At 38.8% G+C, this 15,464-nt stretch overlaps 3 protein-coding genes across 3 annotated transcripts in view; all 3 read left to right on the top strand.

The window, feature by feature from the left end:
- Positions 1 to 15,464, top strand: part of LOC134822081 (1-phosphatidylinositol 4,5-bisphosphate phosphodiesterase beta-4-like) — an 858,242-nt gene that overhangs the window by 413,399 nt on the left and 429,379 nt on the right. The gene's annotated exons all lie outside the window — the stretch shown is intronic.
- LOC134822034 (C-reactive protein-like) lies at positions 5,843 to 7,137 on the top strand. Its single transcript, XM_063832871.1, has one exon. It carries the CDS (start codon positions 5,843 to 5,845, stop codon positions 6,770 to 6,772), a length of 930 nt encoding a protein of 309 aa, XP_063688941.1. The 3' UTR covers positions 6,773 to 7,137.
- Positions 11,703 to 15,392, top strand: LOC134821985 (uncharacterized). Its single transcript, XM_063832816.1, has 3 exons — positions 11,703 to 12,412; positions 14,695 to 14,871; positions 15,091 to 15,392. Exons 1-3 carry the CDS (start codon positions 11,755 to 11,757, stop codon positions 15,165 to 15,167), a joined length of 912 nt encoding a protein of 303 aa, XP_063688886.1. The 5' UTR covers positions 11,703 to 11,754; the 3' UTR covers positions 15,168 to 15,392.

Here is a 15,464-nt window from a genome sequence, read left to right as displayed (position 1 = left end):
GAGGGGTTCATAGCTGACCATTAAGGTCTTACTCACAATAATTTGTGCTCTGATATTGGCCGTACTGACTGCTGTTGAAAAAGCCACGCCATCAGATGCGCGTCACGAGAGTCCACCCCAGTAGACCCCACTACGTACAAAATTTGAAATTTTCCCAAAAACTTCTGATTAAGCTAGTTTGTTTTCAATAACTTTTGCAATATTAACAGTAGACCCTTCAAATTTTCACCAAATGTTACTCCAGACATTTCTGCATGGTAACTGTGTCATAGAATTTTAATTTAGGGACCCAATTTTGTGCAAGACTCCGGTATCTGACGACCGGTCGCAGACGTGGTTATTGTAATGTCAACTTCTGTTGCACACTGAGCGAGCTATATTTTGAGAACAAAGATAAACTTTACACCAGGTGAAAGCTGAGACGTTTCTCTTTAAGATGATCACCTCACATTCTGTGTATCTGTGACATTGAGATAGTAACGATTCAAAACGTCAAGTTGAACAGGCTACAAAATACGCGCTGAATAAAAGTCCACCCCAGGAGTCCACCCCACGCGCGTAGGGTGCTTAATGCCACAGACATTATTTTCACGGACTTAATTATTCACGCTAAGGTCTGAGGTGGCACTAAATAGTGAAGCGAGGCTCAACTTTCATTTAGCTGAAAAGAAGAGAAATGTAATTGTAAATGTAAGCTTGCTTCATCAAATTCAAATCGAATGAAGTTGGGATTGCTCATTGCAGCTACACAATATAAATGTCATAACCTGTTTACCTGTCCAAACCCAGGATACATAACATGAAGACTTTGTTGTAACTTTTATGAAAATCATTAATAAGTACAATTTCCAATCATGCTCACAATTTTCTTTGACTATTTTTATTTGCGAAACCTCAAAATTCGTTGTCACATCGACGGGAGGCCGACGGCCAGGCCCCCTCATTACTAGGGGGCCCAGGGAGATCAGATCATATCACTAATTAGTGACGTATAATTAGTGATGTGATCCATCAGTAGGATTTAACTGACCTAGAAATGGGCTAGATACAGGGTAGAGTTCACATGTACATCATAGCAGTTCATTAAGAAGTAAACATGATCTTTAAGATTTGACCGCTCGACTCGTATATCACATTAGGGACGGGAGCTCTTGCTAAAGGGGGGTTCTCGTATCTAGGGATGTGAGACGTACGTGCCAAAGGCATGCAACGGGAGTGAGCCGATCAAGTGTTCTTAGGTATATATACGAGAAGATTATATGTTATAGAAATAGTATCGCATTCTATCAACATGCCTACCTTCTCCAAATTCATCTCTGGTCGGACAGTCCTTAGAATAAACTAAGAACAAGGAAACATTAATAGGTTTCTGATAGATAAGGTTCACACTTTACAGTGTAATAATTACTTTTTGTATAATTATACCCGATTTAAAGGAGAATACATTATCAGGTTTGAGCTAAAGTGCGCGGGTATCGTGTTTAATGTGTTAAATTAAGGCCACAGTTACGGTCTCGGATATTGAAGATGGATGGGTGAGATAGAAACTTTAAATGGAACTTGCGGTTTCGGATGCGTTAAAATTCGTGAGTTATGAATAGAGCCCCATTTAATTCCCGTTATTAACCGCTTAACACGAGTGAAGACGACGGTTCAGAAACGGTGACCGACAACTAAGAACCTCTCATTCAGGCTCCCGCAGGTATCACATCACATGGCCCAATCAGTGACGTGTCATTTGTGATGTGATCCATATTTGATATTCTAGCCATCCTAACAGCCGGACAACCAAGAACCTGGTAGGGTTCATATGACAGTTTAGTAAGTAGCTGTGTATTATAAAGTATAATATTAAGAAATGTTTGAGCTCTCGGCATGTGGTCACATAAGTATAACAAACGTGAGCTGGGTCCGAAATGGGCTGGTTCTCGTATAAGCCATTGCGATACCATATTCACCGTGATTGGATCTGCCTATTGATTATTCGACTGCTTTTGGACGGTTATAGTTGGGTTAGCTAGTTAGAATAAGATGTCGGCCCCCCTATTGTTAATGATATGGTTTAATTATAATCATACATGGTTTGTTATAGCTGTGGTACTGGTCAGTTTACTACCGCCCTCATCAGATAAACATTTCACGTGTGGCAATGCAATTGTTTCATATTCTACTTCTAGCTCGAACTTAGCTCTCCTTCATAGTGTTATTGGTTCTCAAGAAAACAACAATTTCAAAGTTTGGCAAATAATGAGGGACAGTCTAAACTTCAAAAGTTTGAGAGCTGGAAGATTAAACAATTGGTTAGGTCGTCAAATTCAGCCCTCGGTGCAAGACCGACGATAATGAAACTTTTAGATGATTAAATAATGTAGTTGAGATTTGAATCTAAAGGATTGAGACATTCAGGCCAAATGAACGAGCGAGGACTATTGTTATGCAGCTGTTACGTACCGACTCAAAAACGGCTGAATCCCCGCCTAGAAAGAGAACTCATCTCACAGTTTACTTAGTTATAATTATAAATTACTTCGACTTGGCTATTTACTCCTATCAACTTAATCCTCTTGAGCAATGAAACATTTCTGCGCATCTATAGTTTTGCTAACACTTTTAGTGTATTTTTACCTTGCTTAATCAGTTGCTTAACGTTGCCTGTTGGCAACAATAGGAGAGTTGACGCAAACGTCAACCTTCGTGTTGGCTTTTCAAGAAAAAGTGCTTATTAGCGGCATAGCAGTGAACATAATATGTCTGATGAGCATGACTCCTATTCTGTCTGAGAGCATGTAGAGGTAGTGAGCTGAGTCTACAACGACCACTTCAACATCAGGTCGCTCAAGGTTCGCACTGTACGCCTTGAAACGGTTCGATGACCGACAACTAAGAACCTTTCATTCCGGGCGGGGCATACCAATGCTGTTAAATACGTAGCGTTTCAAGCAAACGTATTTGTTGCCGAAAATTCGCGTATTTCGATTTCCACTGTGGAGTAAAAACAATTTTAACGCTCAGAAGATTCAACAAATTCAAAATACGCGGCGTTAATTTGATTTGCGCGCGTATTTCAGACAAATTTTAGACGTATTCCAAACAATATTTAACAGGGTCTAAATTCAATTTTTTTGGGCTTATTGATCGGAAACTTTACGTATTTTAACGTATTTCTGTCGAACATTTAGTGACACACACCCCCCTAATGACGTCAGCATCCGCCAGACCCCCTTGCCTTTTTAACTCCCTTACTTAATAATAATACCTACCCCTCCCGTCAGCCAGCGAGGGGGTATAAAAATACTAACGGCGCGGCGCGGGTGTAAGCAGAAAAAATTAATATGCAACTGATTTGATTGACACGACGGTGTCAACCCCAATCTCGTCTTTTCGATGCGAAGCAAGAATGCTAGTTTGCGCGGCACGTCGAAGCGGCGAAGTCCTCCAAACGACTGATATAAACAGTTGGTCAACAAAGTTAAGTTCACCGAAGTACTAATATTAAGGAAATTAGCGAAGTTTTATTAATAATAAAATCAATTTGAACCAACAATTTTTGCTAAAATTCACGTTAAATTTCTGCAAGGCTCAACCATCAACCCCCGGCCCCCGTTCATCCCCAGCAAACCCTACCAGCCGGGGAATATCTCCAAAAGTAAAATAGATAGAACCTTCGGATTTCAACAAAATTTCCGTCTCGTAAATTTAAAGGAGGCTCCCCAGGAGCACAATTTGGGACAACTTAGATTCTGAATTAAACCGAAAAGTTTGATTTTTGGCTAAATAAAAGGTCACAGCTTTTAAACTTTGCAAAGTCATGTCGTTGTCATGACTACTAAACTAAATGCAGCGTGCGAAAGGTAAACTCGATGTGACGCGCGACGCCAAACGTGCTGTTGAAAATCTATCACCTCTAGCAAGCCCAGCAGGCGGTAAGGTTTTCTGAGTCATTTTCAAACCCGTCCTTCCCCTCGGCTGCTAACGTCACAATATTTGAACGTTCCCATAGTGAAACGACCGTGGGGGTCGCAACGTGATACAATTGGATATCAAAGTTGAATTGTCATACGTTGTATGACCCGCCGCTTGTAGGTTTACAACCTACCAGGACGCGCGCCGAGTTTGACTCGTCCGCGTCGACGGATATATGGAACAGATATTTTAGTTTTACGAGTATCGATCACCCGTTAACCCGCCGCGCACGAATGCGCGGCTCCCCCTGTATCGTAGAAATGAGAAACTCTACAGTGTACAGTGAAACGACGATGGGGGTCACGATTGTCATACGTTGTATGACCCGCCGCGCACGAAGTGCGCGGCTCCCCCTGTATCGTCAGGACGACCATAGTGAAACGACCGTGGGGGTCGCAACGTGATACAAGGTCACGACGTGATACAAGAGTTGATATAGTGATGAAAATGGGGCAAAATGGGGCAAAATACGCTGCTTTTAGCTGTAAGTGTAACAGAATGTTTGATGGTTGGATATGCTTTAACATTTAACATTTAAAATTAAATTTTTTGGACACTTTTCTTGTAAGTCTATGAGTAAGCTAACCAATTTTTGTTAAAATTGAATCAAGGGAAGGTTACTCAATACGCATTTGTTTCAAGAATTTTGTGCTGGCCTAAATAAGCGCTAAAAAACCATCCTACAGTCGGCACACGCGGCTCACTGTCATGTCGATGGCGCACTACCTACTATATAATATACTATGACTAGGCCTAGGTGGTATTAGGACATGATGCGATGAGGGAACGTATCGACTGACTCCGAAAAACAAAGACGTAAAAGTTATTAAAAGTTTATGGGTACAAAACCAACATAAATAAAACTTTGAAGGAGAGCCAAGTTTGAGCTACAATATGAAACAATTGCACTGCCACAATTAAAATTTGTATCTGATGAGGGCGGTAGTAAACTGACTACTGTGTACTGCAGCTATGCTTAATAAACCATATCATTCATAATTTAGTACTAAACTTTGAACTCATTTTCGATTTTTCACGTTTTGAGCTGAGTACGCCTTGAGTTGATCAGTGCGATTAGAAAGTTTTTCGTATAAAAATGCTGACGGGTTTACTGTAGGCAGGAAAAATTAGTATGCGACTGATTTAAACAGTTGGTCAACAGATTTCAGTTCACCCAGGTACTAATATTAAGGAAAGTAGCAAAGTTTCATTGTTAATATTAATAAAATTGATTGGAAACAAAAATGTTTGCCAAAATTCACGTTACATTTTTGCGGCTTTTACTAATTCGCTCGCCCAAAAATTTCACGTGACTTTGGTTTTTATGGTTTTGCAGCCGTATAAAACGGTTTTACATAAACCCTAATCCCAACCCTAACCCTAACCATAACCCCAAAGCTATCCATAACCCTTATCACAACTTTAACCCTAACCTGAGTCTTAAACAATCGGATTCGTGTTTTACTAGCCTGTCGCGTGTTTGCCCATAACTCTTCAGGGAAGCGTTTTTACCCTACATCATGGGGGTGATTCGGAATCAGCGTCCAAAAATACACCGGTTTAGATCAATTTAATACCCAAAGGGGCCTTTTCACAAGAATTTTCTTAAAATTTGGGCGAGCGATTTAGTAGGAGCGCATTTCTGCTGACGTCAGCTAGGCTCAGACCCCCCGCTCCCCTCCCGTCAGCAACCGTAAGCATTTCCAAACCCCCTACCCCCTCGGCTGCTGACGTCATATGTGAACGCTCCCATATTCATGTATTCTTTGGAAGAATTTCAGAAAGTTTGCTTTCAGGATAGAAATATAAACATTCGTATATAACAGACAGCAATAACGATAAATTCATTATTACTATTCACTTTCTCCAATACGACAGGATGATTTTTGCTCTGACAACTCTACTATCAGTGGTGGGACTGGTCACCAGTAACGGAGAAACCCACAACAAGATCCTCAACTTCCCCACAGCCAGCACAGCAAACTACATCAGCTTCAACCCTGACCTTCCTGAGCTGACTGGACTGACCGTATGCGCTTGGAAGAAGAACAGCTTCCTGGAAAGGAGAACAGGTAGATACTGGTTCAGCTACGCAGTATCAGAATCCGACAATGAGATCATCGTGGGTAACTCCGCGTTCTACGTGAAGTCAGCTTACGTTTACAGTCAGGTGCCACTAACATACCAGTGGGTCCACAACTGTGCAACCTGGGATTCAGAGAGTGGAGTAGCTGTCATCAGTATCGACGGAGAAGCAGCAGCGACTCAAGAGAACCTTAAGAAGGGTGAAAGTTTGAGGGCAGGAGGTAACCTGGTTATCGGACAGGAGCAGGACAGTGTTGGAGGAGGGTTCAGCGCCAACCAAGCCTACGTTGGTGAGCTCTACAACATAAACGTGTGGGACTATGCCCTTGACTCTACAGAGGTGGCTTCTCTCTACCAGGCGGGTCTTTGTGGATACGGCTCTACTGAGGAGGACCCCGTCATCTCTTACGCTGATATTCTGGCCCAGGAACTGGTAGGGGATGTAACCGTCGTTGATGGGACCTGCGCTGACATTGAAGTTCCATGTCAGGAGTACAAAGAAGAATGCTGGGAAACAGAAGAGAAGATCAAGTACAAAGACGGAGGAAAGTTGGGCTATATTGTGGGAACCGTGGACCAAGCCAAGGCAGCGTGTAATGCTCACGGTGAGTGTAAGACTTTGACTTGTCTCGAGAAAAAAGGTAAGATGAGATGCGAGTTGAGGTCTTCGTTTGAGAAAGCAAAGAAAGACAAGAAGAAGACATCGTTTACTTACAGATGCTAAACCATTGCAGTATTGCTGGGGATGTAGTTTATGTTTTATTTTAAAGTCGAGATTTTCCAAATTAGTTTGTTGAATTAAATGATTAAATTCATTTTCTTTACGTCAATTATTTCCATCGGTGCAAGCATATTTTACTATTGAAGAGCATAAAGTGGTTACCTTGGCTACAGCATGAAACTAGCATACAATAGTTTTGTTTACGTTAAGCGAAGTTGATTTGATTAATCATTAATCGTTAGCAGCTCAATAACTTTTATTTATTTTGCTTGACTAGAACATTTTCTGGATGTAGAAAAAATTGGATCTTAGTAATGTTTCTGCCATTTATGTAATTATGTAGTTGTGTTCTCAAACTCTTTTGAAAATTTAAGCTTTTCAATTGTCTAATTCAACAACAATTATAATGAACAGTTTGTTGGTTTTAACCAACGAAGCTTTTTCATTAAAGGTAACATTAGACTTAGAGATAACACTCGTTCAAGTTCAAATAGGACATGTCTAAATTTAATATCTTAAATAAAAATATTTGAATAAAAATATTACCAAATAACATGTTCTCGATGACTATCATTGACAATCTTTGAAATAAATTGGGTCGCTATATTCGCTATATTGTAGAATGTGACTGAGGAGTGATTATATTTGTCCTAGTATACTAATAAACTAATATAGTAATCGGCTACACACATATCTACGCATATGTAGGGACACACACACTAAAATTAATGGAAATAATTACCGGACTTTATTATTCACGGACCTTAATGCCACAGACATTATTTTCACGGACTTAATTATTCACGCTAAGGTCTTCAGCGTGAAAGTTACTATGACCGATAAGGTAATTAATTTTTTGTAATTGTACAACCATTGAACCCCAATGACAATTTCAATACTAATTAATTCCATTATCCCGTTTATCGGAGATTTGAAGATTGGAAAAAAATATTATTAAGAAATCTTGGTCAATATCAATAATCTCGAACTAAAACATTGAAATTATTTCAATGTAAGCTTAGCACTATGATATAAATGTGACGAGAATTGAGATTTGAGAATATGGCACTAAATAGTGAAGCGAGGCTCAACTTTCTTTTAGCTGAAAAGAAGAGAAATGTAATTGTAAGCTTGCTTCATCAAATTCAAATCGAATGAAGTTGGGATTGCTCATTGCAGCTCCACAATATAAATGTCATAACCTGTTTATAACCTGTCCAAACCCAGGATACATAACATGAAGACTTTGTTGTAACTTGTATGAAAATCATTAATAAGTACAATTTCGAATCATGCTCATAATTTTCTTTGACTATTTTTATTTGCGCAACCTCAATGAGTCAAAATTCTTGTTTCTGTTAGTTGGATAGCCACTATATTACAGCACTGTGATTCGTTGTCACATCGACAGTCAAAAGTTTGTAATTGGTATCACAGTTATTTTAGTCCTTAGAATAAACTAAGAACAAGGAAACATCAATAGGTTTATGATAGATAAGGTTTACAGTGTAATAATTTAAATTACTTTTTGTATAATTATACCCGATCTAAAGAAGAATACATAATCAGGTTTGAGCGCGGGTATCGTGTTTAATGTTTTAAATTGAGGCCACAGTTACGGGCTCGGATATTGAATATGGATGGGTGAGAACCTGCGGTTTCGGATGCGTTAAACTTCGTGAGTTGTGAATAGAGCCCCATTCCCGTTAATAACCGCTTAACACGAGTGAAGACGACGATTCAGAAACGAACAGGTTCAGCAACTCGGAAGTCGGAATCAGCAACTCCCAGCAGACAGACCCAGCTTCTAAAAGATCGGATTTCACAAGGCTATGGAAAGTGTTTGATGCTCCTCAACAGTTCGTGGCTACTGCTAGGCTGCCAATTTCACTTTAAGGCTTAAGCAGAGCTCTCCAACGCTCATACCTTGTCCTGAGTACCTTGTCCCAGATTCCCCTATCAGATCATCGGTGCCTTCCAGTTCCTTTGGATCAGATCAACGCCACATTTATTCTCTCAGAACTTCTAAAATGAGGTGCTGACTATTTTAAACGAACCTCGATTGTTACCTTCGCCGCTTGCAACCCTCTCTTCCACGACACTCAGCTACTTCTTCCTTGTTCATCCAACATCGCAGAGGGCTCGCACCATGGTTTCCATTCTATTAAATACGTATACGAATTATATATATTGCTATACTTATAGTTGCCACATTTTTGAACTAATACGGCAAAAGATATACAATTTTGGCTTACCGAGGATTTCGTTGATTTAGAAAAAAGTCTCCACAAGGCACAAGTCATAAAGATTTATTTCTTTCGCACCATTTTGAGCTTGCAACACAAAGATCGGTCGTTCCTTTTGGTTTTTACGAGTGACCCCTGATGGCGTAAACTTATTGGTTACCTGCTAAGTGCTAACCTGCCCAAATGAATAAGAGCGAGTAAAATTACTCGTTCCTGCTACAATTCATGATTAGTCCCGTGATAGAAATTATATAAATGTAATATTTCGCTCCACAATCGTCTGGGTACCCTGCTTATCTTCCCATAAAACCTGTAAACTAACTCCTCTAACAAGCTATTCACTGTAACTTCTCCTGTCTGTGACGCTCTGTGTATCCAGAAAGTTGGTACTTCTGTCCTGTTGTTACCCGTATCGGATTGTTATCAGGATTGATCAACCCTTACCAAAACAATAATATTATAGTATTATGCGAATATAAGACAGAGTTGTCTGGAGATATTGTAGAATGTAGTATGTCTTCTGCCACACCTATCGGAACCGCCCGTCAGTACCTTATTAAATCTTTATCTCGGATCAAGAGTTGGTGCAGTACCATGTGGTTCTTTCAAGAGCTGTTACGGCATCCCTACGTTACTTTTATTTATCAGTTCTCCTGTATGGACTCTTTCTACGAATTTAGAAGTCTTTTTGGATCAGGGGTGTAGGAAGAGGGGGCGGGGGCGACCGCCCCCTCCCATAAAATCTGGAAAAGGGGTCAACTTTTTGGCCTCATTTGGCCTATTAGTATATAATAGTATTATCCTGTGACCTGTCTAACTGCAGTCTAACTGCACAATAGCTGCCGATTTACAAAATTTCAGAAATCATTGCTAGTAACTCAATTCTGTGCCGTGTTCAGTGTCTTCAAGTAAATTAGCAGGATACAATCCAGCTGTTAGCTGGCATTAACCAGAAATCTGATAATTTATATTACATATTCCGGTATTACATGTCAGGATTCATCAGAAGTTCAGGAACCTAGCGATTATAAAATTCAGATAACTTTGCTGGCCGTTACTCTTTTATGCTGTGTTCAGTATTTTCAATACCAGAATTTTTCAATGAACCAGAAATCTGTTAATTTATATAACATATTCTGATATTAAACGGGTTAGGTAGCTGATCTTGATAAAATAACATCGTGATCCGGCGTGATCAATTAAATTATTTTAATTGAAGTACAACGGCTGCACCCCTGAATTTTTAAATTAATAAGAGACGTATATATTAAGACATTTTTAATTTGATAAAATTTAAAGTTTTGGTGTGTGAATTAAGGGAGGGGGGGGGGGCCATGGGTATTTTTTTGTGAAACTTGGTTTCGAGATAGCAGTTGACCAACAAACTAGGACCAGTGACCGAACTTTTGAGGGGGTCCCGGACCCCAACCGCGGGCACCATTTGGCGGTTGGGGTCCGGGACCCCTCAAAAGTTCGGTTACTGGTCCTAGTTTGTTGGTCAATCAAGTTTCACAAATAAAAATACCCATTGCCCCCCCCCCCCCCCCCCCCCTTAAAGGTCTTTAAAACAAAACATATTGCATGTCAGGATTCATCAAAAGTTCAGAAGCCTAGCGATTATAAAATTCAGATAACATAACTGATGAATCTTTTATGCCGTGGGAGTAAATTAGCAGTTTGCCCCTTGTAGTCCACATTTACATTACCTCATTGCTAGAATTCATTCATTAAAACAAATTTTCCAAGAATTGTTCCAGTTTCTCCCTCCTTGCATGTTGTACCCTCTTTGAGAGTGAGACCTATTACTGTAAGAATATTTTTCAAAATTTGCAGGACTTTTCCTTTGACTCTTAATTAAATTGGCACAACAAAATCTTTTTGGATTTATCATTTCACATTGCTAGATTTCAATCCTGAAACTTTTTTCGAGAGGATGCAATATGCATCCCTTTTTCGAACTACATTTATTTCGTAAGAGCTGCTTGCAGATCCTAATATGCATTTAAAATTTCGGACAAGTTTTTCACTTGTCCGAATTTTTCACGGACATAATTATTTACACTGATGACCGCCCAAAAATGTCCAAAAAACTGTAAACTTTTTTGGTGATTTTTCAATAAGTGTTTTACTCTTTTTCTGAACTCTAGAAAGTAACTGAGTGATTATATTTGTTCTAGTAATAGTATAACTAATAAACAGATATTGGTTTAAACCACTGTGAACATCACAGTTTACGACAGTTGAAACATACAAGATGTATAAGTCTAAGTTATTGAGCTCCAGCAGAAACATTTTTATTTGCTTCGAAATAAACCAAGAAATACTAATAATCATTTAACGAACAATATTTGGACCCAATGTTTAATGGTATTAACATAACTACAGAGAATGATGATCCCCTCCCTGCTCGTCAACCTGGTGTTATCATATCACTCTGTTAAAGCCACCACTTATTCCAACCAAATGAAAGGACTGAAATTTGCCGATGACGGAGGCTCATACATACGGGTTAGGGCAAACATGAGTCCCTTTGCCAACAAAATGTCGATTTGCAGCTGGATACGTGATCTCAAATCGGACGGATATCATACAATTTTTAGTTACGGCGTTTCTATAGTGCGATTTGAAAGTAACGGGATTCACAACTGTGCAACCAAATGTTATCTGGACGTTAGTAGCCAACTTTCTAAAGAAACGTGGTTCCATGTTTGTTTAACTTTTAGCACTGCCTCCCGCTCCATGAGATACTACGCTGACGGTGCACTTTTAGGTACGTTACAGACACCTGGCAGTGCTATTCCATCTGGCCACAGCTTCACATTGGGAAACCATGCTACCTATCTCCATTCCAGTTATGCATTTGGTGGAGAGATGTTCCAACTCAACATCTACGCAAAGGAACTGTCTGGAGAAGAAATCAAAAGAATGGCTGACGCTGGTATGTGTTCTACTAAAGAAGATGAGAATGAGGACGTGCGTGTTCTGAAATGGGAGGACATAGTAAAGAAGACTAGAACAGGAACCGTTACAGAATTTATCCCTGATCAATGTGTTGAAGAAGTTGAGCGTAGGATGGACTTATTGGCAGAATGTCAGCAGTCTTTGGAGGAATCCGAGCAGACATTAAAGGAAACAGTGAAGAAAAAAGAGATCATTGAACAGACCCTGAACCAGACACAAACAAAGCTAAACTCTACGGAACTACAGCTGGAAAATGTATCTACAAACTTGAACAGAATAGCTGACAATCTTCAAACGACCCTGAAACAGTTGAAAAAATGCAACCAGACCAGTCAAAGTTGGGATTGGGATCTTTTCTCCCTGGACATCTACGTGAACACGACGATCTCTTCAGAAGTTGCTGAGCAGCTTCGTTCTAGCTGGGACAACATAGCTGGTATAACGTCAAATTAAAATGTTATTACTCAAACAAGTTAACATTTGTAAACAATAAATACAAATTTTCAATTTTGATAAATATTTTTAAAATATTCTCTGTACGTCATTTGACCAAAACCCATAATCATGGGTAGAGTGGACCGCTGCCAGTGTCTCTCTTTCCCAAACAAAAGGAAATGATATTACTTTGATTGACCGTTCTCAAATGCAAAATGATACCGAGAATGAAATCGGTCGCTCGCTTTTCCCATTCATTCACGGCTTACGAATTGTAATAAGTTTCGATTGATTAGGTACATCAATCAGATGCTGTAAAAATCTCTTTGGGTTGCGTTCGGGTCGATACCTAGTATTTCGGGGTAACGGTGGTAGTTATTACTTATTGAATTAGCTGAAGTTTATTGAATCTTTATTGCCGAGTACAGCTGCCTTTGGGTAGTTCTTTTTAATCTATTACAATTGTAAATGAATGGGAAAAGCGAGCGACCGATTTCATTCTCGGTATCATTTTGCATTTGAGAACGGTCAATCAAATTAATATCATTTCCTTTTGTTTGGGAAAGAGAGACACTGGCAGCGGTCCACTCTACCCATGATTATGGGTTTTGGTAAAATATCATCTCTTTTTGATTATAATGTCAGGGTACTTTATAAAGTCGAAATATAAACTGATATCTTCATTAATAAGGAGGAAGTTTCAACAATTTCGAAATTTTTCCTTTATCGGTCGATCACTGACTGAATATGCCACTTAATACTCATTCAAGTTGGCATTAAATTCATTTATATTGACATTAAACTGTCGTGGCAAAGCAGAATTTGTTGGAAATCACGAATGAGCAAAATTCTCACCTTTCGCACGTGCAAACTTTGAGCGGACGTTGCGTGCGCATCCAATATTGAATCGCCGTAAATTTTTGCATGTAATTGTTTTATATATAATTTGATAAGCATGCAAAGTTTCAAAGTATTTCAAGAAGAACTATAATCACAACGGCACTCTAAAGTTGACAGAAAATGACGAAAACAGCAATTTTCAGTGATTTTAGCAATTTTCTATCAATTTGGGCGTGTCCCCACGTGTGCAACTTTTCGATTTTTAACTTTAAAACTAGCCTAATGCACAATTTATACTTATAGGAAGCAGAACTGAGCTCCACAACCCAAGGCATGGCCCAACACCAGAGAATACTAAATCGCAAAATTGACGTTTTTATAAAATAATTCTTCAAAAAAGCACAAACTTCAATGACGAATATCTTTATGAAGGAGCAAGCTAGAAAAACTTTTCGGTAAATTTCAGAATGCTTGAACAATTATCTATGATGAAAATTTCCTCAGATTTTGAATACAATTACTTTTTAATGGTGTAAAATCATTTTTAAAAGGTATTACTTTGTCAAAAATCAAGTTTTAAAAACGGTGAACTTGATGACGTCATCAAGGGGTGTTTATGACGTCAAATAATTTGTTTATTCAATGTAAACTAAAGTGTAAACAATTATTTTCAAGACCTGTGGTCGGAAATGGCTGTATCTTTTATTCTTTTGAATCTATGGACAATTAAATACAGGCTACAATTGACTGGCAAAGCGTCTATCCCTGAATATGTATATTGTATCACGACAATCTATCGTAAAACAGGGGTTCTAGAAAACCCACTTCCCGATGCTCCTGAAACCTGAAACTTTTTTTGCAGTCGATTTGGTCAACGTCTAGACGCCCTGAAAAATTTCAGATCTCTAACTCAATTTTAACATGGTTTTTAAGGCACCTGAATATGGCGATTTTGGGTTTTTTACCGAATTTCGTATAACAGTGCTGGCGAGTATTTTATGCAAATTTCTTAAAAATCTCAACATAACTATTTTTATTCCTGTCATCTTTGACATCAAATTAGAATGTTTTGAACTAAAAATAAATCTGCTGAACGACTTCCGATGAGTCTTAATGCCTGAAAAACTCCTGCCGGAGGCGGCGGCCTTCGGCCGGAGTGCACGCATCGCGTGCACGAAAGAGGCTTGTAACGTGTACCAAAGGGGGTATAATAGTAAAGGGGGTTTCATAGTAAAGGGGGTATAATAGTAAAGGGGGTATAATAGTAAATGGGGTACATAGTATACCCACAATAAATGCAACGGTCGTGCTTGCCAGCACTGTGATGTCATGAACTATGCTGAGAATCTTTATCCTTTCAATATAACATATAAAATCGGAAACTTTTATTGTTTATCTCGCTTAAAGGAAGATTATAAATCGATTCAAACAGGCATATTTCAGAGATGATGATCGGGTTCACGATAACCGACCAGTTCATCACGTTTCTAAAGCACATTGACACTGATGAATGTTCAGAGGAAAGACCGTGGACAATGCTACATACCAAGCGGTACCTGAACAAGGTGTTCACAAGAGAAGATGCTAACTCACTCATCACCATGTGGGACGAAATTAGCGGTAATTTAATAATCATAAGTAAAAGTGAATATTATATTAATTTTATATTAATCATAGATAAACATGTGACATCTTTATAATTCTTAGTCCAAATTTTGGGGGTTTATTAAATATTGTTGATGTTAGTAATACTAATAGTTGGTTATTGACTATTTAAAATGGTCGGGTTAAACATATTCAGGCCCAGGTTATTAAATGATACAATCTTTATATTTTCAGGGAGTCTTGTCGGTGTTAAGATGACGAGGGAAACGGTGAAACTCTTGAAGTACATCACCAAAAATTGCACTGACTAAGCTTGACATGCACTACTAACCAAGTCAAGGACTTGACTTCACAATAAGAAGGACGATTATTTCTTTTAGGCATGAACAATTTGACATTCACAATTTTCCATACTTAAAATTTTCATATTTAAAATGGCTATTCATCAGTCAATTACTTCCATCGGTGCAAGCTTCTATTCACTCAATATTCACGGCTTACACATGTTCTACTATTGAAGAGTCGATTTGATTAATCATTAATCTAGCAGATCAATAACTTTTAATTCTTTTGCTTGAAAAATCGGATATTAGTAATTTTTCTGCAAT

This window comes from Bolinopsis microptera, chromosome 10, assembly GCF_026151205.1.
Source record: "Bolinopsis microptera isolate Bmic1 chromosome 10, MBARI_Bmic_1.0, whole genome shotgun sequence".
Lineage (NCBI taxonomy): Eukaryota > Metazoa > Ctenophora > Tentaculata > Lobata > Bolinopsidae > Bolinopsis > Bolinopsis microptera.
Note: the sequence above shows the minus strand (reverse complement) of the source record. Positions and strands in the feature narration are given on the sequence as shown.

Coding starts and splice junctions, on each gene's coding strand:
- LOC134822034 (XM_063832871.1), top strand. CDS start 5,843: ATGATTTTTGCTCTGACAACTCTACTATCAGTGGTGGGACTGGTCACC.
- LOC134821985 (XM_063832816.1), top strand. CDS start 11,755: ATGAGATACTACGCTGACGGTGCACTTTTAGGTACGTTACAGACACCT. Junction 12,413..14,694: donor TAGCTGGGACAACATAGCTG/GTATAACGTCAA, acceptor GGCATATTTCAG/AGATGATGATCGGGTTCACG. Junction 14,872..15,090: donor CATGTGGGACGAAATTAGCG/GTAATTTAATAA, acceptor TTATATTTTCAG/GGAGTCTTGTCGGTGTTAAG.